Here is a 26121-nt window from a genome sequence, read left to right as displayed (position 1 = left end):
GACTTCACTTAAGAAACAAGTAAGAAACCTACAGATGAGTGTGCTTGACTGAATGAAAGCAAAACTGTGCGATATTATTTTTAAAATATACCAAATTAAGAGCTATATTTGGTATATTGACAGTCCTATATTTAAAATATACCATATGATATAAAATACCAGATTGTCAGCCAAAATAACTTCTTCTATACAAATGTTGAAAATTTTCTTAAAGTTTTGTTGCCGTTCTAATGAGTATTGAAATATTATTACTTTTAATTTTATATATCAATAGAATTTACTTGAAATGTACACTTTTTTTTATTGATATTTATTTATTTACAATCTGTATAATGATAAGTTTTGTGTAAGTGAAATATGTGGAAGAGAAATGATTAATAAAAACGGAAAAGAAGAAGTTGATTGGAGTAGCCCAGAAGTTTTACTGTCAGTATAAGGTTTCCTAGATAATTGAAAGTATATATTTTAGCCATACTTTCTAATTATCTCATTCTTATTAATTTGTATTTAAGATTAGAATAATTCGAATTAATTTGACATTTAAAAATGAATATAAATTTATTTGAATTTTAACATATAAATCTATTGAATTTGTATTTAGAATAATAGAAATATTTAAGAAAATTCCAATTCTAATAAATTTGTATTTAGAATAATAGAAAGATATTTAAATTTTCTAATTGTTTAATTCTTATTTAGGTTGTATATAAGATTAATAGAAATACATATTTAAATATAAATAGATCGACTTAGAGTTGAGTTAGCTTTGAAATGACAACTTTGTCGGCTGTTCGATCGATCGATCGATACAGAAGGCAGACGGACGGACGGACAGACGGAGAGACAATCCGCACTCGACATCGACAGACATCGCGAAGTAGAGAGAAACGACGTTTTCCGTTAACATCAATCTTGAAGATCTGCCAGCTATAACAGAGCCCACGCGAAAGAGATGGAGATAGCGCGATAGACAGAGAGAGGAAGAGCAAAAGAAGAGAAGAGGAGCAGACCAAGTTTCCTAAGTGTGTGTGTGTGTGTGTGTATATGATAAACTGCAAGTCTAACTAAATGACCTGAGGACTATTGTGATATTTTATTGTATTAAATCGCATCCGACACACGACGAAGACGCTGCTGTTGCTGCTGCTGTTGCTGGTTGGACTCTGGTGTTGGTGACTCTGCAGTTGAGTTTGAGTTTGAGTTTCGATGCGAACGATCGAATCGAATCGAATCGAATGGAATGGAATGGAAGCGATCTGCACAGGAAGCGCCAACTTGCGCCAATCTTTAAGCGTGTTATTAGTGTTTCGGCATATTTATTTATTATCATTTGGCTAAACTTGATCAAGTAAACTGGCGGGGCAAAAGACTGAACATGACACAACAGAATGAAAAAGCGAAGCTGTACTACACTACGATATAAAATATATTATTGATGCTTTGATCGTCAATCAACGGACTCTACGTACTTTTGATTACTTAACTTTTTGGGGGCTCCTTTGGGACATTGCCACATTGATGACATAACTTGCGTGTAGAATTTTTGTATGAGTTGGAATTTGTTTTTTTTTTTTATTTTTTCGTCTGGGATTGGGGTAAGAAAGGAAATACGCGTAATTTCTACATTTAAAGTGCAAGTGGTGAACTTGAGAATTGGACCCAGGGGGATATTCGATGAGGAGGATCATTGACCGGGCGTGCGACGAACTGAAGAACTGAAGATCAAAGATCAAAATACGAAAAAGGCGAACAGATCAGAACAATTAGTTTAATTATGCCGAGAACATGGTCAATTTTTTGGCATGAGGTGACAACGATGCGACATGATGATGATGCCCCAATGTTCCTTCAGCAGCTGCTGCTGCGCATCGCATCGCCACCAAGCAACAACATCATCAATTGGGTAATTTTAGCTGTGCAACTTGTTAGCACCGGGTCCCGCATATATGTATGTATAAGCGAGGCAAGCCGCCTCAGTTTCAGAGCGAGAGAGACTTTGAAAAACAGCGAAAAAAGTAAAGAAAAAAAATCGTGAAGATCACTCAGAAAACAAAGTCTTCCACTCGCGTCGCATCGCATCGCATCACATCGCGTCGAGTGCTGTTGAGAGTCGTCTTTCCATATCATTAGTTGTAATTGATCCTGTGTGATCTTTTGATTTTGCGTCAACGCTGACGTTTTTGCATACGCCAGTCAGCAGGAGTCGAGAGTGAGGCAAAGCAAAAGCAAAGCAAAGCGAGCGTGCGCCAGCAGCGACTTGTGGCACGTTCAGTGACTGATGTCTGCCTCTCTGCCCCGCTCTTTTCTCTCTCTCTCTCTCTCTCTCTGCCCTGCCCCTCATTAACATGATCATCAACGCTGTCGTATTTGCTTGACTGCCAGCAAATTAAAAACTCAACTTGCAGCAGTCTCAGTTTCAGTTTCAGTCTTGAGTCTTTTTTTTTTTATACCTTTTTTGCATGCGGCCCACGTTGTTGGTTTGCTCTCCAGCTCTCCATCTCTGGGTTCTGGGTGAGCCCCCATGCCAGGCACTCACTGGAGTCTTCTCAGTTTATGCTGGTGCCCAGTGCCCAGGTAATTGCCTGGGTCCTTTTTCGCCATCGTTTAAATAGCTACTGCGGGCGAATATTTAACTAACTAAGTGCTGTCAATACCTGCTCCATACTTCCATACGACGCTTCCTTTCTTGCTTTCTCCTTCTCTTTGCGCCGAAAGTAAAAACTGAGCTGAAATGCACTTTCAATTTGCATTTGTTACATTTTATCCAGCTGGGAGGCTGCTCGATGGCATCGTTTGTTCACTAATTATACCCTGTAAATAAGCAATACGCTAAGTTTGATTTAATTTAAATACTAAATCGTTGGTTTTAAATATCATATTTTAATTTTAATATAGTATATTAATTTGTTTATAGTACTTTCAAGTAATAAGATATACTTAATAACTGTTTTTTGATGCTGTATTTTAAATTTAATATAGTATATTTTTTGGTTTATGGTATTTTCAAGTTAAACGCCAACTTTGCTATAATTTAAAGATTATATCAATTGTGTTGGGCTTAATCAATTATTTTTAAATGCTGTATTTTATCTTTAAATATAGTATATTTTTTGGTTTATGGTATTTTTAAGTAATAAGTCAACTTTGCTTTAAATCAAATACTATATCGCATTTAGTATATTTTTTTTGCTCAAAGTATTTTCAAGTTGAAAGCTAACTTTGATTTAACTTAAAAACTAAACAAATTTGTTGGGCTTAATGATTCTTTTTTAAGTGGTGTATTTTAACATGACTGCAGTATATTTTTTGTTTATGGTATTTTCAAGTTATTTGCTAGCATAGCTTTAATTCAAATATTATATCAATTTGTTTTTACGTGCTGTATTTTAACTTTATTATAGGGTGTCTAATAGTGTTGCTGCTATATCAATTTTTGTTGGCTTTATCATTCTTTTTATATACTGTATTTTAACATATTATAGTATATTATTTGGTTTATAGTATTTTCATTTTATAGGGTATCTAATAGTGTTGCAGCTGACAACTAGAGCACTTGTGTTGCTCGTTATACATTTTTTGCTCAATAATGTTTTAATTTATGTGCTGCAAATTTTGGGCCGGCATTTGGTATTTGATTGCCATTGCCAATGCCACAATGACCAATGCAACAAGCCTCAGCTCCTCTTCCCCCCTCCCTCTTCATTCAAACTATATGCTCCTGGGCTGTTGTTGCCCGCGCCGCCCCCCTGGGGCGCATTGAGTGCCATTTAGTTAATGGGCCATAAATTGCGATTGCTGAATTTGTTGTTTTTTTTTTTTTTTTTTGGTTTTTTTTGCATTTTTAAAGGTTTGGCCTGGCAAATTAGACTGGAAAAATGTACAGACACAGGTAGATAATAATGGAATATCAAAGTTAGTTGAGAGAGACGTGAGAAAGAGAATGAGAGAGACAGAGAACAAGTGTGGCAAAAGGGTAGAGAAAAGCTCTTCATGTCGAAACTCAACTACTATTGATAAGACAATGTAATATCTATTAGAGAATCATTCGTTTGATAGATCATAGATCGACAGCTGTCAGTACTTCATGGGCTATTTTAAACTGCAGAATATTTATACCCTATATTATGAATCATAATACAAGCATATTATGTTATGCATATATTGCTGTATATATTGAGTTCCCTGAAACAATTGCTACTCAAATTAAAACTGTACAATTTTAATATAATAAAATACAGATAATTTAGTATATTACGTACATTGTGGTATGTATATTGTAATAAGTATAATGCAGTATATGTATTGCGGAATGTATAATTATATTCTATATTGCAGCATGTAGTAGATATACTATGGTATGTTTAATGCAGTATATTCATTGAAGTATATTCATTGCGTATTTTTATACCTTATATTACAATACATAATACTCCAGTATTTATAATGCAGTATATATCGTTGGTATGTTGTGGTAGTAGGTATTGTACTGATATGTATAATGCTGTATAATTATACTCTATATTGCAGTTTGTGCATTGCAGTATATTTATACATTTACGTTAATAATGCAGTATATACATTTCTGTAAATACATTACAATATACATATACCTTGTAGTATATTTATACCCTATAAACCTATACATCTGAATGGTATCCAACTTGTTTTCTTGTTTGTCCATCTTTTACTGCGATAAATCTAGTTCAATTTGCGACTGTTAATTGTTTGATCAATTCGATGCGCGCTTCTCCACCGTTGAACCATTCATCAGGTGGCCAAAACGGTAGCTGCAATCGCTGCCACATGCAGCATGCATCATGCATCGTGCAACATGCAACAGGCTGCATGCTGCTGATGTGCTGATGCTTTCCATGGAAAACAGCGATGGCAAATCTGAAGCGCCGTTAGGCTCTGTCTTCAGTTGCCCTGGGGGCGTTGCAAAGTCAAATAAAACAAACGGTACATTTGGCTGTAGCAGCCAGTAGAGCTGTGTGGCAAGTGGCAAGTGACTACTAAGAGGCGCCTTGCGACTATCGACAGACGCATCAGTAAATTTGCGAATTTTTACGCTGTTGCAACACGCGTTGGCTTAATGCGAGTAATCGCCATATTCGGTTAGAGATCGAGGCTGGGGAGCGCACTGCTTGCAACTGCTGCTGCATGTGGCAAGTGGCAACTGCCAAGTGGCAATGTGATGAGTTGCCAGGCCTTAACCTACGTCTGCTGCTGTTGCTGTTGCTGTTGCTTCTGCTTCTGCTGTTGATGATGATGACGACGAGAAGGTTGATGCTGATGGTGTTGATTGTGCGCCAGTCAAGTGTAAGCTGCACATTAGTCAAAAAAAAAAAAAAACAAAAAAACAAAAAAAACAAACAGCAAAAAAAAAGATGAAAGAAAAATACAACACAAATACAAGTTGCGCAGAGAACTTAAGCGGCTTAAGCGCAGCAAGGAGTCTCATGAATGAAAACATGCTAACATACTCTATTCGACAAAACTCGATTTGGCCAGCGAGCGAGAAGCCAAGAAGCCGAAGTCGGAGTCAAGGCATCCAAGGCAGCCAGCAGGTCAGCGACGTCTCTCATCGGGATCGTTGGGATCGTTGTGATCGTCTAAAATGGAACTGGAATTTAAGCTGAACATTTGTTCTGTCTTTCTGTCTGTCTGTCTGTCCGTCCGGCGTCCTTTTGGTCTCTGCTGTTATTATTATGAGCATAGCAGGTATTTTATAATGATTGTAATGATAAAAGAGTTCTTTATTCACGTTGAGTATTCCATTTTCTTATTTATTTATTTAATTTCATTTGCTCTCGCTACAAGCAAAAGAAACTTTATATAAAAAAAGCTTTGTACTAATGTTGCATATTTCTTGTCATTTATTTTTTTAAACGTGTAAGTACTCTCGTTTTAACTAAGAATAGATTATTTTTAACTAATTCATATTAAAAGTGATAAACTTATTTAATACAGTAAGGAAGGAAGTCGAGTGTGCTCGACTTTGAGATACCCGCTACACACTGTGAATAAAAGCAAAACAGCGGTATAATACACCAAATTAATATACCACAGAAATACTAAAAATGAGTAGAATTCTATATTTGGTATATTGATTATATTGAATAATGCCAAAATGTTGTAATATTAATTTTAAAATATACCAAATTACAAAAATACTAAAAATATACCAACAACTATATTTGGTATATTGATATAGTAATACATTCCGCATATACCATAGAGCGCAAAATATACCATACAGTGAAAAACATACCATAGACTGCAGAATATACCAGATTGTCCGTCAATGTAACTAAAACCCGTAGTAAGTAGGAGGTTTACAATTTAGAAAGAAAATTTACAAAATCTCTGTAGAGCATCACAGCTTCGACTTGTATTACGAACTCAATTTCGGCTACCAATTTTAATTATGAAGTTGCCACAGAAGAATCAGAAAATACCTTTGTGTGTGCCTCTGTCTGCGCCTGAGAGACTGAGACTGAGAACCCGCTGACTCTGACTCTGAGACTTTGACTTCGACTTCGACTTTGACTTTGCTGGTCTTAATCCACTTGTTCAAACGCTGTTGATATTCATATGCTTTGTCAGTTGATTCGCTAATATGACGTCTGATGCGGCTGCCGTTGCACGTTCAACGTTGAACGTTGAATGTTGAACGCTTGCTTGTTGCCGCACTTTTCGGTTGCACGTTAAGAAAGAGATTTGGCGGCTGCGAAAATTTGCACTTTTGACTTGGGACGCAGCAAACTTTTAATTTTCGCGGATGAGGCGAAAATAAATAAAGCTTGAATAATGGCTAAGCTACCTCAGAAGTAACAGCAACAGCAGCAACAGGACAAAGGAGTGTATGAAGCAGTAGCATTTGATGGAGTAGCGGCAGGTTTGGGCCATCATCCAGCGCTAAAGTCACTCATTAAACACAATTTTGACTGGGCTGCAACTTTTGCGCAAAGGGCGCTTGGTAATTTGTGAAGAATCAAGAAAGAACCCAAGAACTTAAGAACTCAAGAAGCCAAAAGGATCAGCCAGGAGTAGGATCAAGAGCCAGTCTGGCGATGGTATTTGATTTGTGTGCGATTTGATTTTGTGATTCTTATGCTGCCTTTGCACGTGTTGTCTTGTGTGTTGGGAAGGAAGTGAACTCTGCAGACATCGTTGGTGTTGCGCGCTCTCATCAGCGATAATGATGGGCAATTATATAGAGAGCAGCGCGCCTTTCACAAACCCATAAAAGAAAAAGCCACGTTTCGCAAATCCCACAGGTCCCGTCCTTAAACAACAGACCAAAGCGTGTGGGACTAAAGGCTGCTGCCAACACTCGCGTGGCTTCATTACGAAGCCCTTAAAGTATACACTTCGGATGGAGCATTGAGGAAGCTTAAACAGCGTCGACAGCTAGAACATGAATTAAAGTTTGGAAAGGAAGAAAAAATAGGGAAATAATTGAATTTGAATCCATGAATAATTGAAATTTTAGCTTGTAGTAGATACAAAAATTGAGCTTGATACTGTTTCAGATTGCATTAACACCAAACACCAATCAATAGAAATTTCGATTGTACGGGACGTTATTATATCACAAAAATACTAAAAAATATACCAAGTATTTGTAGTATTGATGTAGTACCACATTAAAACTACATCAATACATCGCAAAAATTCTAAAATTATACCAGAGGCTATATTTGGTATATTGATATAGTACTAGATTCAAAATATACCATAGAAATATACCAAATGTTATATTTGGTAAACTGATCAAAATATTCCATGGAGTGCCAAAAACGAAAAATATACCAAAGACTACATTCAAAATATACCATATAGTGGCAAATACTAAAAATATACCAAATGTTAATATGGTTAATTGATACTATATTCAAAGTATACCATAGGTTGTAAAATATACCAAATTGTGTGCATTTCAAGAAGAGTATTTGCACTTCGATACAATGAGCAACGTCTCAGCTCTAACTGTTCATTATATAGTATTTGAATGGCTACACTTCTTCTTGCTGGCTTTATTATTGTATTCTTTTTTTTTGTTTCTGCGCGAAACCGTTGTCAATGGGGCAATTGATATATGGTCGAAAGGTTTGTTTGTCGTCGCCTTCGTCGACGTCGTCGTCTGTCTAATGCCGCATTACTTCATTAAGCAAGCTCCGACTTTTAATTATGCGCCAGGCCACAAGAATTTTAATTTGAGTTGGACCCTGATGCCCGTTTCTCCCCATCACTTCACCCCCTTCATACCTGTGTATGTGTGTGTGCAATTCATTGTCAGCAAACAAATGCGAATGGCTGTTGATGAATGCGCTGGAACCACGCACATGTGGAGGAGGCTGGGCTCAGGATATTCTACGGCGCATTATGCGCACAAATTAATTTATGTACAGACGACGACGGCAGAAATTGGCGAAACGACAGCCACAAGAGAAGCCTTATACTCCTTATAACACTCGCAGCAATCGGGTTGCAACGATTGCAAATGATTTTCATCATTGCTAGTTTGTCCGCCTGACAACAGATGGCGCTAGTTTTTGGTGCCTTATTTGCGAGTTTAATGTTCGAGTTTGACTACTTCAAATTTTGAAAATATTTAATACAAAACTAAAATGACATTACGATTACAATAGTTATGGAGTTATTTTCGAAATACAATAATATAATCAGACTTTGTTTAGTTGGTAGTTTTGTTAAAAACAATGTTTTAAAATCATGAGTACTCTTAGTACTCAGAATTTTGCTTTAAGAACTGCGATAAGAATATTATAATCTTAATGTTATAAAACACATCTTGATTTAAAGAATATGTGTAGTTACATATGATAAATTGTGCTTGATACTGTTTCAGATTGTATTAAAACAAAAATAAGAAGAAATTTCAGAAGCAAGGGAAAAAAAAAGATTATTAAACGTATTTTTATAAACTTAAAATGAAGGAGTCAAGTTCTTATTAATAAGATTAATAAATCTTGTAGTTGTAAGACCAAAAAAACTGATTAATAAGATCAACAATAATAATAAATAAATAAATAATATCTAACATTTGGTCTTCTTTTAAGAATTTGATATTTTTCATATTAATATTCATAGTTTTAATAATTTGTTCTTAAAGTGTCTTTATTTTAAGAACACAATTGTTAAGACGGATGTTCTTGTTTTTAGAAACAGTTTTCTTTTGGGTATATGTTGTGCTCAATTTATAGATTTATGAGTTATGTTGTTAGATATATTTCTTGATTTTTGCAGGGTATCTTGTTGGCTATGTCTAAAGTATTTCTACTGGTTCACACCACAATTTGTGCCGGGATTCACTGAGCTGTTTGTTGTTTGTTTGTTTTGCTTTTTTTTTTTTTTGTTTGCTTCCCCCCTCCCAGCTTCCACTGTTTTCTTTGGGGCTGACTTGGGATGGTTTGGTTTGCTCCCGTTGGGTAGCTGGCCGCGCAATTACGCGCTGCACTTTGATTCCTTTTTGGCTGAGGCTCAGACTCTGGCACACACACAACAATTCAAAATGTTCGTGTTTAAGCGCTATTAAGTGGCAAAAATCGCGCGCGCATCAGCTTTTGCTTTTGCCTCCTAAAACTGGATGAGCATGTGGATCAGGCTGAAGCTAAGGCTGAGGATTCGGTTAACGTTGAGACTGAGCTTCAGCTTCAGCTTCAGAGTCTGAGGTGAAGCATGTCGAATGTGACCACGCGCATGCTCAGTCAACGGCCTGGGCTGGCCGCCTGCGTGTTGCTTATAATTAAAAAAAACATGCCATGCCATGGAGCAGCGGCAGCAGAAGTTGATGGTGGGCAAAACCGTGGCAGCGGGGTGAGGGGAGGAAGCAGCAGCAGCATCAGCACAAACAGCAAAATCAACTTATTTGCCTTTCCATTGAAATAATTAGTTCAAAGTTAAATATTGGCTGCTGCTGCTGCTGCCGACTCTTCTCTGAGCAACTTATTTTCTTCTCCAACTGTGGCGATGACGTATGGTGGGAGGGGGGGAGAAGAGCAAGGCTTATCGCATTTAGGCGCGGAATTAATCGATTTGCGTACCGGGTGCGAAAACATTGGTGCGGCTTTAATTGATGCGTGCACAGCACGACAGGCCACTAGCCAAGCCACTTGCCACTGAGAGAGAGAGAGAGGGAGGGAAGGCGGAGTATGGCGGCAAAATGGGGGGCTGGCTGTGTCAGTGATTGGATAGAGTTGTAAAGCTATTGATTAGCTGGCCCATCAGATATCAAGTTGTTGACTCTTATCGGCTGCGTGTCAACATTCCAGATTAACCAGCTCAACAGACGCGCGAGCTGTCAACAAGTCTTCCAACAGCCGCCAGATGAGGGAAAGAAGGCGAACAGACTGCGACGGACTTGCAAGCTTTCGAAAAAACTTTCAATCTTGAGAAACGGATGTTAATGTGGTGAAGGTTAAGCTTAGAAAGCGGAAACATAATATCACAAAAGCTCTCTTTGAGACTGAGAAATATAAGCTGTTGCTCAAAAGCGCATTAAAGCTGTGGTAAATATTAATTTTGCTTTCTCTGTCGCCATTCAAAATTGAAATAGTCACTTTAAGGCGTTAGAAAGCAGAACATTTGAATACCCGCTACCCATAGGTAAGAATTACAATTTTGTGCCTCCATGAAATGTATGTAATATACAGAAGGAAATTGGGAAGACCCTATAAAGTATTTATATTCTTGATAGCGTCAACAGCCAAGACATGTCCATCTGCCTGTCTGATATTTGGTATATTTTATACTCTATGGTATATTTTGAATTTAGTTATATGGATATCAATATATCAAAAACAACACTCCGTATATTGTAGTATTTTTTCGGTATATTGATTTGGTATATTTGAAAATATTTGATATTTTTTGCACTTTTTCATATATTTTGAATGTAGTACTATATCCATATACCAATTATATCCTTTGGTATATTTTTAGTATTTTTATGGTATATAATTTGGTATGTTTTGTTTGTTTGAATTTAGTTATATGGATATCAATATATCAAATATAACACTCCTTATATATTGGTAGCATTTTTTCGGTATATTGATTTGGTATATTTTGAAATATTTGGTATATTTTGAAATATTTGGTATATTTTGCTCTTTTCATATATTTTGAATGTAGTACTATATCCATATACCAATTATATCCTTTGGTATATTAATAGTATTTTTGTGGCATATTAATTTGGTATGTTTTTAAAATTGCTTTTATTCGAAAAAGGTAGCGGGTATCTCAAAGTTAAGCACACTCTAATATTTCTTTACTACTTGTTAAAATTTTGTTTTTAAATAGAGTGAATAATTGTTTTCAGAGAAATTTTGAACTATTGGCTATAAGTGTATATTTGAAGCAAATTGTTGAAATTTGTTTGGTTAGATCAGCTAGGATATTTGCAATCCGCTAGCATAAGTGAAAATTTAATTGAATGGGTTTGGAAATTAATATTATTAAACAGGCAAATGTCTTATGCAACTATTTTAGGTTTTATTTGCGGCTTTAAAATTTGTGTTTGTAGAATATTTTGTTGGAATACTTAAAATGCAGAAGGAATACATATATTAATATATATTTTTATTTATTTAACTATATGTTAGTATATCTTGCTATAAATATTTTTGTGCATTTATTACATCTTAAACATATGGAATAGTTTTGTTGTGTTCTTATTCGTGGGAGAAGAGTAGAGACCACCTTGCTTGGTCAGTGAGTGAGTGAACGCAGCGGGTTGTGTGGATGTGTGTGGAGTGTGTGGTCCAGGACAACAGGATGCAAGTGAGCACAATGCATGTCCATGAATTGCATAAAAAGTAATGAACCCAAAAACACTCTGTGCACTTCTCTGCAGAACAACTCAATTAACCAAACATAGAGTTGAATGTGGATGTGGATGTGGATGATGCATAAGTAGGAGCAAGCATAATGGATGGACCAAGGGAGAGGAGTATGCGATGGTCGAGAGATGGCAAATGCGGGAAACGCTGTCTGCCAAAACAATTTCCGGCCAGGCAGTGCGACCGAAAATTGAATTGTCAGCGATGATGAGCATCATCAGGATGAAGAATACAAGAACAAGGACACATCATCGAGAGTGCAGAGAACCCACACACATAGTCAGCCAGAGCGGTAGACACCTGAGCACAGCTGGACTTTGCTTTATATTCTTTATATTTTTTTTTGGTTTGAGTTAGGGTAAGTGAACTTGAAGAGAGAAAGAAAACGAGGCGAGCGAGCATTGTATCCAAAAACTTGATTATGGAGGACGGATGTCCGGCGCACAGGATCAGCGCATTGCACTTTAAGGACAGCGACTGCGACGCCAACTGCGACTGCGACTGCGACTGCGACTGCGATTGAGCGACTGCAGCGCTGACAACTTTAGAGTCTGGTCTAATTTATTGGCAGATCGATTATTACTATAACATAGAAATGCCATAAAGTCTGGCACCATCTCAATAGTGACACGCGTTGCCGTTTTCTATTTTCCAAAGAAAACCTAAAGAGCACAAAACTATTGGGAAAAACGATTCACATTTACTTTTTGTTTCGCACCATTGTCTGGTGCGTGTGAAAAACGAACAATGCGCACAACAATGGCCAAATACGTTTCAAATACGTTTTCAATTACAAATTTACGATTGTTCCTCTCGCCATTGTCCTGCTGGCGCGCAGCGTCCCATTGTCTATCCTTGCCTCACATCCATCCACACAAACAAAGCGTGCTTCATCTCCAACTGCAACTGCAACTGCAACTGCATATCAAATTCATTAGGATTGCCCTGTGCCCGGTGTCCTTTGGCCAAGCTTTGACTTTGCACCGTCACACTAATCCGGCACAGTTATCACTGAGATTTCTTACTGTTTTGAGGAGATTCTTTTGGGTATGTGATGGAAGTGGAGCGAAGGAAATATAGAGAAGATTTTATTTGTATTACTTTGGTTTATTAAAAGAATTTTTTGCTAGAAGTGTTACTAACATTATTAAAAAGTGGAGCGAAGGAAATATAGAAAAGATTTTATTTGTATTATTTTGATTTATTAAAAGAATTTTAGACTAGAAGAGTTACTAACATTATTAAAAACTTAAGACAAGTAAGAAAGCTATAGTCAAGTGTGTTCGACTTTTTTCGGTATATATATATTTTTTTTGGTTTATATCTTAATATTCTAAAAATATACCAAAAAAATATAAAATTATACCTGTACTATTCATTGGTATATCAATGAAGTACTACATTAAAAATATACTATAGAATACAAAATACGATGCAAAATACGGCCATACGATGAAGTGTTCATGACTGTAAGATATATACTATATATTTGCAATAAAACAATTTTCAGAAAATATACCAAAAAATACTAAACTATACTGAAGGCTGTGGATGGTATATCACTCAAAACATAATATAGAGTACAAGAGTGTGCTCGACTGTGTGATAGCCGCTATACCTATTTTCAATAAAACCATGTTCTGAAAATATACCAAAAAAATACAAAAATATACCGAGGGTTGTATTTAGTACATGCATATATCGATATAGTACTACATTCAGAATATACTATATAGAGTACAAAATATACCATATTGTCATAGTCGCGTGTGCTCGACTGTGTGATACCCGCTACCCATTTTCAATAATGCCATATTCTATAAATATACCAAACAAATACTAAAATATATCTTAGGCTATATTATAAATATACTAAAAAGTAAAAAATATACCAAATTTGAAATGACACTATGGTATATATTGTACTCTGTAGTATTTTAAATAACAATCTGGTATATTTTGGACTCTTTTGGTTTGCAATTCTGTTGGAATGATAATTGATAATTAACCACAATATATTCTAAATCGATTTAATAGCGTATTAATACTTCGCCTAGTCAATTGACAATTGTTGTTTACTTTACTTGGCGCTTCACATGGTCATCAGCTCTTTTTCCAGTGAGCTGCGTTTTCGCTCGTTTCGCACATAAAAATTAATACGAATTTTTAATCGTTGAAAAGTCGAAGAGACCTGAGACAGGTCTGGTTGAGTCTGAGGATCGGGTTTTGCTGCTGCTGCTGCTGTTGTTCCGTGGCAGTTGCCTTTGCCTTTGCCATTGCGTTTGCCATTGCCCTTGCCATTGACAACTCAGTGTGTGTGCAAGTTGTCAGCGAATTGAGCTTGGCGCTGATTTATGCCACAGCCATTTGGGGAGCAGCGACCAGTTTTGCAGTTGCAGTTGCAGTTTTAAGCAGTACATAAAAATTTGTCAATTTAATTGAATTTACAATTTTTAGAATATTTCCATCCGTCCTCTCTCTCCACAACGGAGCAATTCAATTTTGTATTTTAGAATTTTTATCATGATTGAAATGTGAATTGCAGCGCGAGCACAAATTGAGTTAAAGAAATACTTAAATGCAAGTGCATTTCATAGTTTTGCAGTTGATGCTGTGTAAAAGATGCATCTCTTCGATTAGTTTTGTGAGTCATCAGAGAAATTTGATTGCCTCACACAGAGAGTTGCATAAGAGTCGTAAGTCATGATCGTTGTTGTTTTTTTTTGGTCCTGCATATCTGGGAGTTAGGATCAGAGAGGACTTTCCTTGGTTGACACTGGCAACCAAAAATCTTTTACGAGCATAACTAATTTTTGTTCCTTTTTGGGATATTTTTACGACTTTCACCTACCGCAGAATGCGCGTTAACCCTTGCTGGGGTCAATTAGTAAGCCAGGCGATAGGAAACAAGCGACACAGCAACAGCAACAACAACAAAAGTGAAAGACAGTAGCTCTAAGGGTTGTCGCTTAGTTGATCTCTATCGTGTTGCAGGAGTGAGTTAGTCAGAGGGTTGTTAATTGGGACTTAAGCAAGGGCCCACAGCTAAATAGATATCCTTTTTATCCATTCCTTTGGCCACATCCTGGCTACCACTTTCTTTACTGCGCTGCGTAATTAAAGTTGCCCACTTGCTTTTTCAATCTGCGGCCTAATGAAATGTTGTTTGATGGGCCACACGCTTCGTTCCTTCTCCTCGGCTACCGATGTGGGTCAACTGTGTGTGCCAGTGTGTGAGGAGCTTCGTTAATGCCAGTGCTGGATGTAGTAACTAATTGTTTGTTATTAGCGCGTTCTGTTCTGTAACTGTTTCTTTGTATTCCTTCGCTATACCCTGTAAACAAGGCAAAGGATATGCCAAACTAACAGGTGGAAGAACATTTTTGACTTGGCTGATAATCTGATATATTTTGCACTGTAGTAACCAAAATAGCCTTTGGTATATTTTTAGTGTTTTTGCGGTATATCACCGTACTTATTAGAACTGCCTAAAATAAATATTGGCATATTTTTAAGTATTTTATAGTATATTAATTTGGTATATTTCCAAATGCATACCATATTCGGTATATTTTAAATATTTTTGCGGTATATCACCGAACTTATTATATTTTTCAGTATTTTTGCGATATCTTAATTTGGTATATTTTAAAATGACTACCGCTTTATTTTGATTTTATTTAAAATGTTTAGCTTTCTTGTTATCATTTAAAATGATTGTAATAAAAATGGGCATTTTAGTTTATTAATGTAGTAAAAATACAATTTTTATAATTATTTTATTATTATTGTTTAGTAATTTATGTCATGGAAATATGTAATTTGAGAAAATAGAGTTAGTAGTACTGACATTTCGTTAAAATTGTAAAATCACGATTTGTTAAATCTCTTTAGTATAATTTATTTTTTTTTACTGTACCTTAGAAATATATTATTTAAAATATTGAATAAATAGTTTATAGTTAAGTTTTTGTAAGATATTTATTTTGGAATTACATTCATAAATAACTAATGAACACCTACATTTAAGTTAATTAATTTAAAAAAGGAAAAACACAATTGTTATAATATCATTATTTTTATTTCTGTTGCTATAACCTACATATGTCTATCATATGATTTAAGAATAAACCTTGGTTCCAGATTTTATTCTTGATTTTAACACTATTTCTTTCTGTGTACTAATTTCAATGTACAGAGTATGGAGTTAGAGTTTTGTGCTTCTTAGACTAGGCAGTTAATAATGTAAGCTAAGTATTCTGAATTTTTGATGAAGATCGCTTAGTAAACACACACAAGTTATTAGGACTATCAACAGGGTATCTGCTAGTTTAGCTGCACTTTTTGCTAACTTCAACGGTATTCCTCAATATCGTTTTCGGGATTATGCACACACGCATTGATTGTAATCTTTCCAGCCAGTTGCTGTTGTTTTTTTCGTTGCGTCGCTTTTGCCACTGCCAGAATTGGAGATGGGAAAAGCTTGGGCAAAACTGGAGCTGGAGCTGAAGCTGAAGTTGGAGCTGGGAGCACGTTGATCGATAGCCATCACAACTCACTTGATGGGTCGAAGCCGCCGCCGCCGCCGCGGATCTCAACTCGTTTTCTGCAATTTTTGTCTTGCTTTTGCTTATTTATATTTTTTTTTTTTTGGTTTTGGCTTTTTGCATAAAACGCGCCTCATTTGCTTTACATGCTTGAGAGATCGAGTTGAGCTCGAGTTTTTAAAAAGCGTTCAGCGCCGGCGTCGCCATCCTCATCAGCGGTATTCAGTTGAGCTCTGTCTCAGCATTTCAGACCACCCAGGCAGGCAATATTTACCACCAAGGTTGACGTTGACGTTGCCCCGATTGGCTGACTGGCTGACTGGCTGGACACTCAAGTGGCGCATCTTTTGCATTCATTTTCGGGCTGCAAATTAGAAAAATGTTGCACGAAAATCAATAAAAGCTAATGGATGTTCATTTTAGGGGCGGCAAACTAAATTGCTACCACAATGTTTGCTCTCTTTTTTTTCTTTATTTTTTTTTGATGGTTTACCTCTGGGCTAGTTTGTGGCTCTGCTTGGCGCACAATGTGAGATAATTGCACTCAGCACTTTTATTTTGGGCCATCAACCTCCTGAGCAAGCTGTCTCTTAAATTACACGCCTAAAAGTACTTTCAAGCAATTTCCGTTTCCATACTTATTTCGACTTTTTTTGTTCGTTAATTTTCGTACTAGCCCAATTTGAATAAATTTCAAACTTGCAAATTAAGAACGTGTTAAACTTTGGTACACACCAGCAGATTTTTTTCCCCCTTTGTTGCTTTGTGCTAATGAAAAATCAACAATTTTTTTTGCAAAGTGGAAACAAGCATTTTTTTGTGTGTCGGACAAGCAAATTATTTTGCACTAAAATTTGAGTTGCCAAATAATTGCAGGCAAGATGCTGTTGCTCGTGTTCAAGGCTTCGCAAAGAATCATTAAGTATTTAAACACAATATTTATTAATGTAATATTTAAAGTGTGGTTTAGAATAGTTACTAAACTCGATTCTTACGAATACGACTTACGTTGTATTTAGTCTTATGAATTGCATATTTAAAACAAGTAAAGAGATACTCGCTATTAATTTTAAATAAATGCAACCAGTGCGGTATTATTCTATAAATATACCAAACAATACACCGAAAATACAAAAAAATATACTGAAAGTCATATTTGGTATATCGATGATGTATGAAATATAGTATATTATGTACTCGATGGTATACTTTGAAATAATATGTATATTTGATATACTATAGTTTTGGTATTTTTGCGGTCTATTGTTTCGGTATATTTTAAAATTTATTCACAGAGGGTATCTCATAGTCGTGCACACTCGACTCTTGTCTTACTTATTTTAGTTATAGGTATATTTTAAATGTAGTATTATATAAATATACCAAATGCAGCCTATGGTATATTTGCAGCATGTTGACGTTACATAAATTTGGTATATCTTAAGAAATTAATTATAATTAAAAAAACTTTCGAATTCATTAGTCAATTAATTTAACTTCTATATAGCAAATTTCGTCGGTATTCTTGGCACTATATGATATGTTTTAAATGTAGTACTATATTAATATACCAAATATAGCCTTTGATATATTTGCTGTATTTTCGCTTTACATATATATTTAAAAAAAAATTAATCATGCTTAAAAAAACATTCGAATTCATTATTCAATTAATTTTTACTAAACATACTTTGAATTCCCAGCTTAAATTTGAATAAGTAAATATAAACATTTTATTTTTACTCAATTATTACAAAAATTTGCAGCTCAAATATGTAAATTTTTCTATGAAATCTATAAAATATATTAGGGTATTTAGCCCTAGAATTCAATTATGTCTGCATTGCAAATTATTTCACTTGCATGTGGCAGAGAGTTATAATGGTTGTTATATCATCCCAAAGCGATGCACTTATCGCCAAAGCTTGTGTCTTGAGGTGAAAAGAAGGAAGGGAGACCAAAGCAAACTGCAAACCATTGGGCAAAGCAAATAAAATTATCTCATTACAAATTATGCCCGCAATGCTCGAGAGCGTTGAGTCGAGAGAGGTGGAGTCGAAAGATTCAGACTGGATGCAGCCTCCTCCTTAGCTGGCTTGTTTAGTGCACGCTCTCGATGCGCGTACGCTAAATAGATTATGTCAAATGATCGAAATCACATCATAAATTCAGTTTGCAGCGAAGATGCAGATGGAGATGGAGACGGAGACGGAGACGGAGACGGAGAAGAAGGCAACCCAAAATCCAATGCGAAACCCAACTCTTGCAAGTGCCGCTGGGTGCGGAATGAACGCGTCTAAAATCAAATAAGCCAGGGCGGCGCAGTGTAGGCGTGTGCAACAACAACAACAACAACAACATCAAGAGGGAGGTGGAGGAGGAAGAAGCTTTTCGGATCGTTTGGATCGCGTTCGTTGTTGTTGTTGTTGTTGTTGGCTGCCTCTTTAACACGTTTTAAATGGAATGGCGGTCAGCGCGGCATTGATTATTGTTTTGCATGTTCGCCTCCCCCTCAGCCCTGCCCTCCCCCTTTGTGTGTGTGTGTAATGCGAGCTGGTAGCCAACGGCGCTTTGAAGGTGGAGCTGTAGCTGATAACGCACCACAACCGACACCAAGAACGACTTTGGTCGCAGCTGGAGTTGGAGTTGGAGTTGGAAGGAAGAAACGACTTCTCCCAAAACTTCAGTTCTGCTGAGGTGCAGAAGTTTGCTTGTTTGCCACGCAAACAATAAAATATTGCAATGGCCAGCACAATAAATTCAATGGCTAACTACGAATCAAAAGAATCGTCGGGCATCGCGGGCATCGGACATCGGATCGCAAATGCTTTTTTTTTCTGTTTTTTTGGATGACTCCCTCACACTTTGCGTGCAAAAAATCGATCAGCGCGAAATGGAAATTGAAGTTAAAAAGAGCGTCGCGAGCTTCAGGCTATTTTGCGTATTCTTCATGCGATTTATGCGCCAAACGAGAGTTGATTTTAAAGTTGCAACTCAACTGAAGTTTAGAGAGTGAATAGAATTGGAATAGAATAGAATATATAATAGATTTCGTAGGTTAAACTTTTTCCAACTTTGAGACATGTAATGTAAAGTAAATCTGGTCTAAAAAGTTCGTCAAGAATATGAATATCTTAATGTTTGAAAACATATTCTGATTTTAAGATATTAAGATTTTCACATTCTTGGCGCACTTTTTAGCCCAAAATTTTGATTTTGATATAAGATCTAAGAGAATCGTATCAAAAAATTGTATAGTTTTATAACCAAAATAATTATTACAAAATCTATAAAATATTACATTGTATTTGAATGCTTTTCTTCTCTATTCATTTATTATTTTAATATATTATTATTTAATTTGCGCATTCAGTTATTCAATTTTATTTTAATCACTTTACATCTTTATCATCGATTCGAGTAGAATTTGAATTCCAAGGCCTCTCCCTCTCTTAGACTGCAATGAAGATTGGTTCACAACAACTCGTCTAACTGTCAAAGCTGGGTAAAAATTTTATAGGAATTTTGATGGATTATAGAATTTTGTAACATAATCTAGTATTTTTGGTTTTATTTTGGAAATTTGGCACTTTTGAGAATAATATTCTTAGTTTCAAGAATTGGTTCTTAAAGTGGTCTTGTTTTTTGAGAATATAATATTTAAGATGAATGTTCTTCATTTTAGGAATTGGTATATTTTCAGTGTAGTAAATCTATTTATGTGCTTTAAAATTCACAATGTGAATGTATTTACATTTTTTCATATATTTTATATGGTTTTGAATTGCTTCAGTAAATTAAATTGCTTCCATTTATTTATGCATTACATATTGAATGTATATATATTTTGTTAGAATAAATAATATAATAAATTTATTTATTTATGTTTGATTTCAGAGCTGCAAGTGAATAGAATGAACACAGCTTAAGCTAAGAAAAAATTAAATTTTCCAAGTGCTGCGCATTTTTGAACTGAAAATAAAGGCTGCTAGTTCAAAGCATAAAGCAACGAGTTAAATCAAAGTGAGTACGCTTCAATTGAATTTAATTTCATTGCTGACATTTCGTTGAATATATTTTGGAGTTAGTTAATTGCATTACTTTGAGGCATACTTAAGGCACAACCCTCGCTTGCGGCATTGGCCCAAGATGCTGTGCAACAGGCCAATGACATTGCGTTCAGCTTTGAAGCCAATTGTCGGCTTTTGCGTGTGAATTTGCTTTGAAATTGGATAGGTTGCAGTTGCAGTTGCAGTTAGGATTAAGCCGATTGAGTCGAGGGAGTCGAGAAATGGTTTTGCTGTTTGCTCTCGATTTGAGCACAGCTGGGTTCAAAGTTAGTTGAATGCCGCATCTTTGGCATTCTGATCATTGCCAGTTGAAATCAATTTGCAAACGCTTGAATGCCGTCGCATCGCATCGCTCTGTTCTGTGTCGTGTTGTGTTGTGTGCCGCCCTTTTGTGACACTTTTTGCGGCAAGTGTAAAAAATGCATTTGCTTTGGCATCACAAGTCATCATCATCGGTTGGGGTGATAAATTTTCAATTTGTTTCTCGACTCGAGAGACACCCACAATGCACATATTCTGCTTCACTCTATTTTGAACTCTGCTGTTGCTGGTAGCGCAACGAATCTCACTTGACACGGGGACAACACACACACACACACACACATATAGTTGGGAAGAAAGAGTGCGAGCCGCTGCCAACTGCGTTGATCATGGCCCATTGTGTGTAGTGCAACATTAGGTCATGGCACATCAACTAGAGCTACACCTACCTACTGTGCAGCATACACTTAGTCACTACACACTCTCTCCTTCTCTCTCTCACTCTCTTTTTATCTCCTTCTCTCCCAATCTCTCTGCACATATTCAAAACAATAACTCTTTGTGCCAAACTCTTGTTTCATTCAGCCACTTGGTGGGTCCAGCCAGCTAGTCAACTCATAAATATTCCCACTGACCAGAGAGAGAGAGTGAAACAGAGAAAAGGATATGGAGAAAGCCAGAGTTGAGCATTATCTATTGAGCAAGTGACAAGTCCATTAGTAATGCTGCCTTCTGTCTTCTGGCAAGTTAATTAGCATTTGGCATCACCTAAGCGGCGGCTACTTTATGATCTTCTCTATCGATTTCCATCACAATAACTAAGCATACATTTAGTTGAAGCATCTATTATCGTTTCACTTCCGGTGGAAAGGTGGAAAGCAAAGGTGTTTCTATTTCAAATTAGTTTTATAAATTCAAATTTTGATTGAAAAAAATTTTTAGTATATTCTAAATATTGAACTACTGCCACTGTTCAGTATTTTTAAAATACTGAAATTAGAAAAGTGCCATCAAAAAATGTTTCTGTACTTTTCAGTATTTTCTATAGACTGAAATACCGCAACTTTTCAGTATGACGAAAATACTGAATTTAAGAAATACTGCTTTAAATTTTGTTGTATAATTTTCAGTATTTTCTAAATACTTTTAGTATTTGAAATACTGTTACTTTTCAGTATGTATAAAATACTGACATTTAAAAATACTACTATCAATTTTTTCTCTAATTTTTAGTATTTTAAAAATACTGAAATACTTCGACTTGTCAGTACTTCGAAAATACTGAAAATTACAGAAAGTTTGTTAAAAGGCTTAAAAGTTCTGCTTTGCTCCGCTTCATACCTCTTTTAAATTTGCTTGCTCTATAAGTGCTATTTGAAATTCAAATTTATTAATTATAATTGCTAATAAGCTGATTAGAATCAAAAGACTTGTGACCAAAAATGTCAAAAATGTATGAAATATTACCAATGAAGTACATAAATATTTTTTTGGATTTCTTTATTAATTTCTTTAGTTAGGTTTGTTTTCAATATCTGGTTGGGAATTGATAGCACCATATCTCGAGTACGTATTTATATTATTAGAATTAAATATTCGCCTTTCTTTCGCATCAAAATCGTGTTCGTATGGTTTTTTGGTTTTGGGTATAGCAAAAGCTATCATCATCTGATATTTTTGTTGGATCTGGGGCGTGCCATAATACTTGAAGATATGATTAAAATGCGATGGCTAAACATCTGAGCAAAGTTGAGAACGTTTTGTTGGAATAGGTGATTAAAAACAATTGATATGTTTTCCTTATAAAGTGAATAATAACCTAGAAGAACTTTAGTCCACTTTATTGAAATCACTAAATTGATTTTCAAAGTTAATTAGTCCAATGAGTATTTATAAAAGGGTTTTGTTTTTTATCATATCTTTTATAAAATGTATAAAATAAAAACAACATATAATAAAAAAATAATAGGTCGCTGATAGTGAACCTCAAATGTAAACCTTGTAAATAATTATATGGTTATTAAATGCTAATATTTGCATTGAAGTCAAATGATCATGAAGATTATTTATACATTCGATTGTCATGGAAATTATCAAGAATTTCCAACGAATGAAATAAACAATTACTGATAAAAAACCAAAACCAAAAACTCAATTAAATGCGTGACCCATTCTAGAAACAAAAGTGAATCAGATATTGTGCACATCAAATGCCATTTACACAGATAACAATTGGAACACGAGGCGCAAGAGCTTCAAGTTGTTTGGTTTAACAAAGCTTTATATAAACAATGAATGCGCTACTTTTAAGATAGCACTGAGTGCTGTTGCCCTTTATGTATATGTATTATATTTTATGTTACGAACAGATTGAAAATGCTTCAAAACAAACACTTGCTGCACGTATCTGCGAGACGTGGCTTATGGCTTAATCACACTATCGATTAAAATAGTCGCTTGCATTTGTCGATAGAGAAAATCCCAACTTGAGTCTCAAGAGATATTGTTTCTTAAAGAGTTCTTATAACACGAAAAAATGTGGAGTGTAAGGAAAAGAGGAATACTTCAGAGATAACAAGTAGAAAATCTACAGTTGAGTGAGCTCGACTGGAAAATACCCGCTACCCATCCTGAATAAAAGCAAATTAGCGGAATTAACATTAAAACATACCAAATTAATATACCACAAAACTACTAAAAATATACTAGGATCTATATTTGGTATATTGATGTAGTACTATACTTTAGTAAATATACCATAGGGAATAAAATATACCATATTGACAAGATATGCCAGATTCTATATGATAAAATATACCAAGTTAATATACCACAAAAAACTAAAAATATGCCAATTAGTATTTTTCATATATTTATACAGTACTCAAAATATACTACCAAATTAATATACCGTACAAATACTACAAATATACCAAAGTCTATATAGTACACCATTCAAAATATATTATAAGGTGCAATATATACCAAATTGTCAAAATATATCAGATTTCACCTGTTAAAACATACCAAATTAATATACCACAAAATACTAAAAATATACCTTAGTAAATTTGGAATATTGATATAGTGCCTGCAATCAAAATATACCAGATTGTCACCCAAAGTAACAACAACAAAATTAATATACCGAAAAAATACTAAAATATACCAAGTGCTATATTTGGTATATTGATATAATATATCTAAAATATACCATAGACTATAAAATATACCATACAGACGCTTATCAAGAATAAATGTAGTTTATGAGTTATAATACCCTTCTACCCTATGGATAGCGGGTATAAAAACTTTAAGAGACTTCGTCAACTTGTTTAAAATGGGGCAATTACAACGTTATATTTTCAAGTAAGCGATTAGATGGATGATTATGCAAAAGTTAGTAAGGTAATGTAAAACATTTTTAGCGGATATCAATTGAAGAAACTATTTAATTTTAGTTCTCAGGCATTAAGAGATTTTCGAAATCGTTATCAAGACGCTTTTCTTGCGACACACGCAAAATATCAATATAGTGAATATTCTTGGAATTTATAATTCCCCAAAATTGTTGTTGCTTACTTTTGTGATAAGAAATGTTGTTAGGAATATCTCGTCTGCTAATAAAGTGGCCAATTGTCTCGCACTTGAGATTTCACATTACTTTTGGTGCTGCTGCTGCTGATGATGAAACCTAATGAGCGATGACGTAAATCAAATAAGAACGAGCCAAGAAAAGGAGCCACTTGTCTGATCGTCTGATCGTTGCGGCTTGCTTGATAACAATAACAATCGAAGGAGCAGATATTAACCCCTTATCTCGAGTCGAATCTGTGCTGTGATTTGATTGCCTTGCGCACGCCAAATATTGATTAGAACCAGAACCCAAGCCTCATCTTTTGGTATAAATAAGAGTCAGAGTAGTGGAATCTAATTAGTTGAATTCAAGTCGACAATAATGTTTAAATCAATTGCAATTCTTGCCATCGTCTTGGCGTTAGCCAGCGCTGAACTGCATCGCATGCCGATCTATAAGCATGAGAATTTCGTGAAGACACGCGGCAATGTCAAGGCCGAGGTGGAGCATCTGCGTGCCAAGTATGGATTGCCCCTGGCCCGCGATGTCAACGAGGAGGAGCTCTCCAACTACATCAACATGGCCTACTACGGTGCCATCACCATTGGCACACCTCCGCAGAGCTTTAAGGTGCTCTTCGACTCGGGTTCATCGAATCTGTGGGTGCCATCGAGCAAATGCTGGTTCTTTGACATCGCCTGCATGAATCACAATCAATACGATCACGACAAATCATCCACATATGTGTCCAACGGCGAAAGCTTCTCCATTCAATACGGTTCGGGAAGTCTCTCCGGTTTCCTCTCCACCGACACCGTCGACGTCAATGGTCTGGTGATCACGAGCCAAACATTCGCCGAGGCTACCTCGGAGCCTGGCACCAGCTTCAATAATGCCAAATTCGATGGTATTCTCGGCATGGCCTATCAATCGTTGGCCGTGGACAATGTTGTGCCTCCCTTCTACAACATGGTCTCGCAGAAGTTGGTCGATGACTCGGTCTTCTCATTCTATTTGGCACGCGATGGCACTTCCACCACTCAGGGCGGTGAATTGATCTTTGGCGGCTCCGATGCATCGTTGTACACCGGTGACTTGACCTATGTGCCCATCTCGGAGCAGGGTTACTGGCAATTCACCATGGATGGGGCCACCATCGATGGCCAGACCTTGTGCTCTGATTGTCAGGCTATTGCCGATACCGGCACCTCGTTGATTGTTGTCACCGAAGATGCCTACGAGATCTTGAACAATCTGCTCAACGTGGACGATGAAGGTCTTGTTGATTGTTCCACCATTGATTCCATGCCCGTGCTGAGCCTGAAGATTGGCGCCACCACCTTCGACCTGGAGCCAGCTGCCTACATCATTCAGTCGGATGGCGAGTGCCAGTCGGCTTTCGAGTATATGGGCACAGATTTCTGGATCCTGGGCGATGTCTTCATTGGCAAATACTACACCGAGTTCGATTTGGGCAACAATCGCATTGGATTTGCTCCAGTGGCTTAAGAATTGCATAAATGGAAATATGATTATAGTAAAATGGTATCGTATTTGATTTGAGTTGACTTTATTACAGAGGAGTGGAAAAACACTTGAGTTACTTTACATTGCTGTGATTGGAGGTGTTGTAATACTACTTGGCCTTTCTAAGCGAGGTTGTAACGATTATAGCACTAAGGTGTGTTATTTTTGTAATGAAGGTCGATGGTGGGTGTGATTTTTGAAGTTGTTTTACAATGACAAGGGGCGGTTGTTGAAATCATTATGTTGAAAACAACTAACGTCGAAAGTTCTTC

At 36.0% G+C, this 26121-nt stretch overlaps 2 protein-coding genes and 1 long non-coding RNA gene across 3 annotated transcripts in view; 2 read left to right on the top strand and 1 right to left on the bottom strand.

Annotated features, from left to right (window-relative positions):
* Positions 1–26121, bottom strand: part of LOC133847805 (ubiquitin-conjugating enzyme E2 H) — a 158371-nt gene that overhangs the window by 57466 nt on the left and 74784 nt on the right. The gene's annotated exons all lie outside the window — the stretch shown is intronic.
* The window catches only part of LOC133848277 (uncharacterized), a 79588-nt gene that overhangs the window by 27863 nt on the left and 25604 nt on the right, over positions 1–26121 (top strand). Inside the window, exon 3 of the long non-coding RNA XR_009895245.1 lies at positions 20312–20437. This is a non-coding gene — a long non-coding RNA (uncharacterized LOC133848277). The remainder of the gene's footprint in view (positions 1–20311; positions 20438–26121) is intronic.
* LOC133848673 (lysosomal aspartic protease-like) lies at positions 24670–25839 on the top strand. The gene has a single exon (XM_062284328.1). The coding sequence runs from the start codon at positions 24704–24706 to the stop codon at positions 25829–25831; it is 1128 nt and encodes a 375-aa protein (XP_062140312.1). The 5' UTR covers positions 24670–24703; the 3' UTR covers positions 25832–25839.

The sequence above is a fragment of the Drosophila sulfurigaster genome, chromosome X (genome assembly GCF_023558435.1).
Source record: "Drosophila sulfurigaster albostrigata strain 15112-1811.04 chromosome X, ASM2355843v2, whole genome shotgun sequence".
Classification (NCBI taxonomy): domain Eukaryota; kingdom Metazoa; phylum Arthropoda; class Insecta; order Diptera; family Drosophilidae; genus Drosophila; species Drosophila sulfurigaster.
The sequence above is the reverse complement of the archived record's forward strand: the minus strand, read 5'-3'. Positions and strand labels throughout refer to the sequence as shown.

What these genes read in the sequence shown, in the direction of transcription:
- LOC133848673 (XM_062284328.1), top strand. Translation starts at nt 24,704, where the DNA reads ATGTTTAAATCAATTGCAATTCTTGCCATCGTCTTGGCGTTAGCCAGC.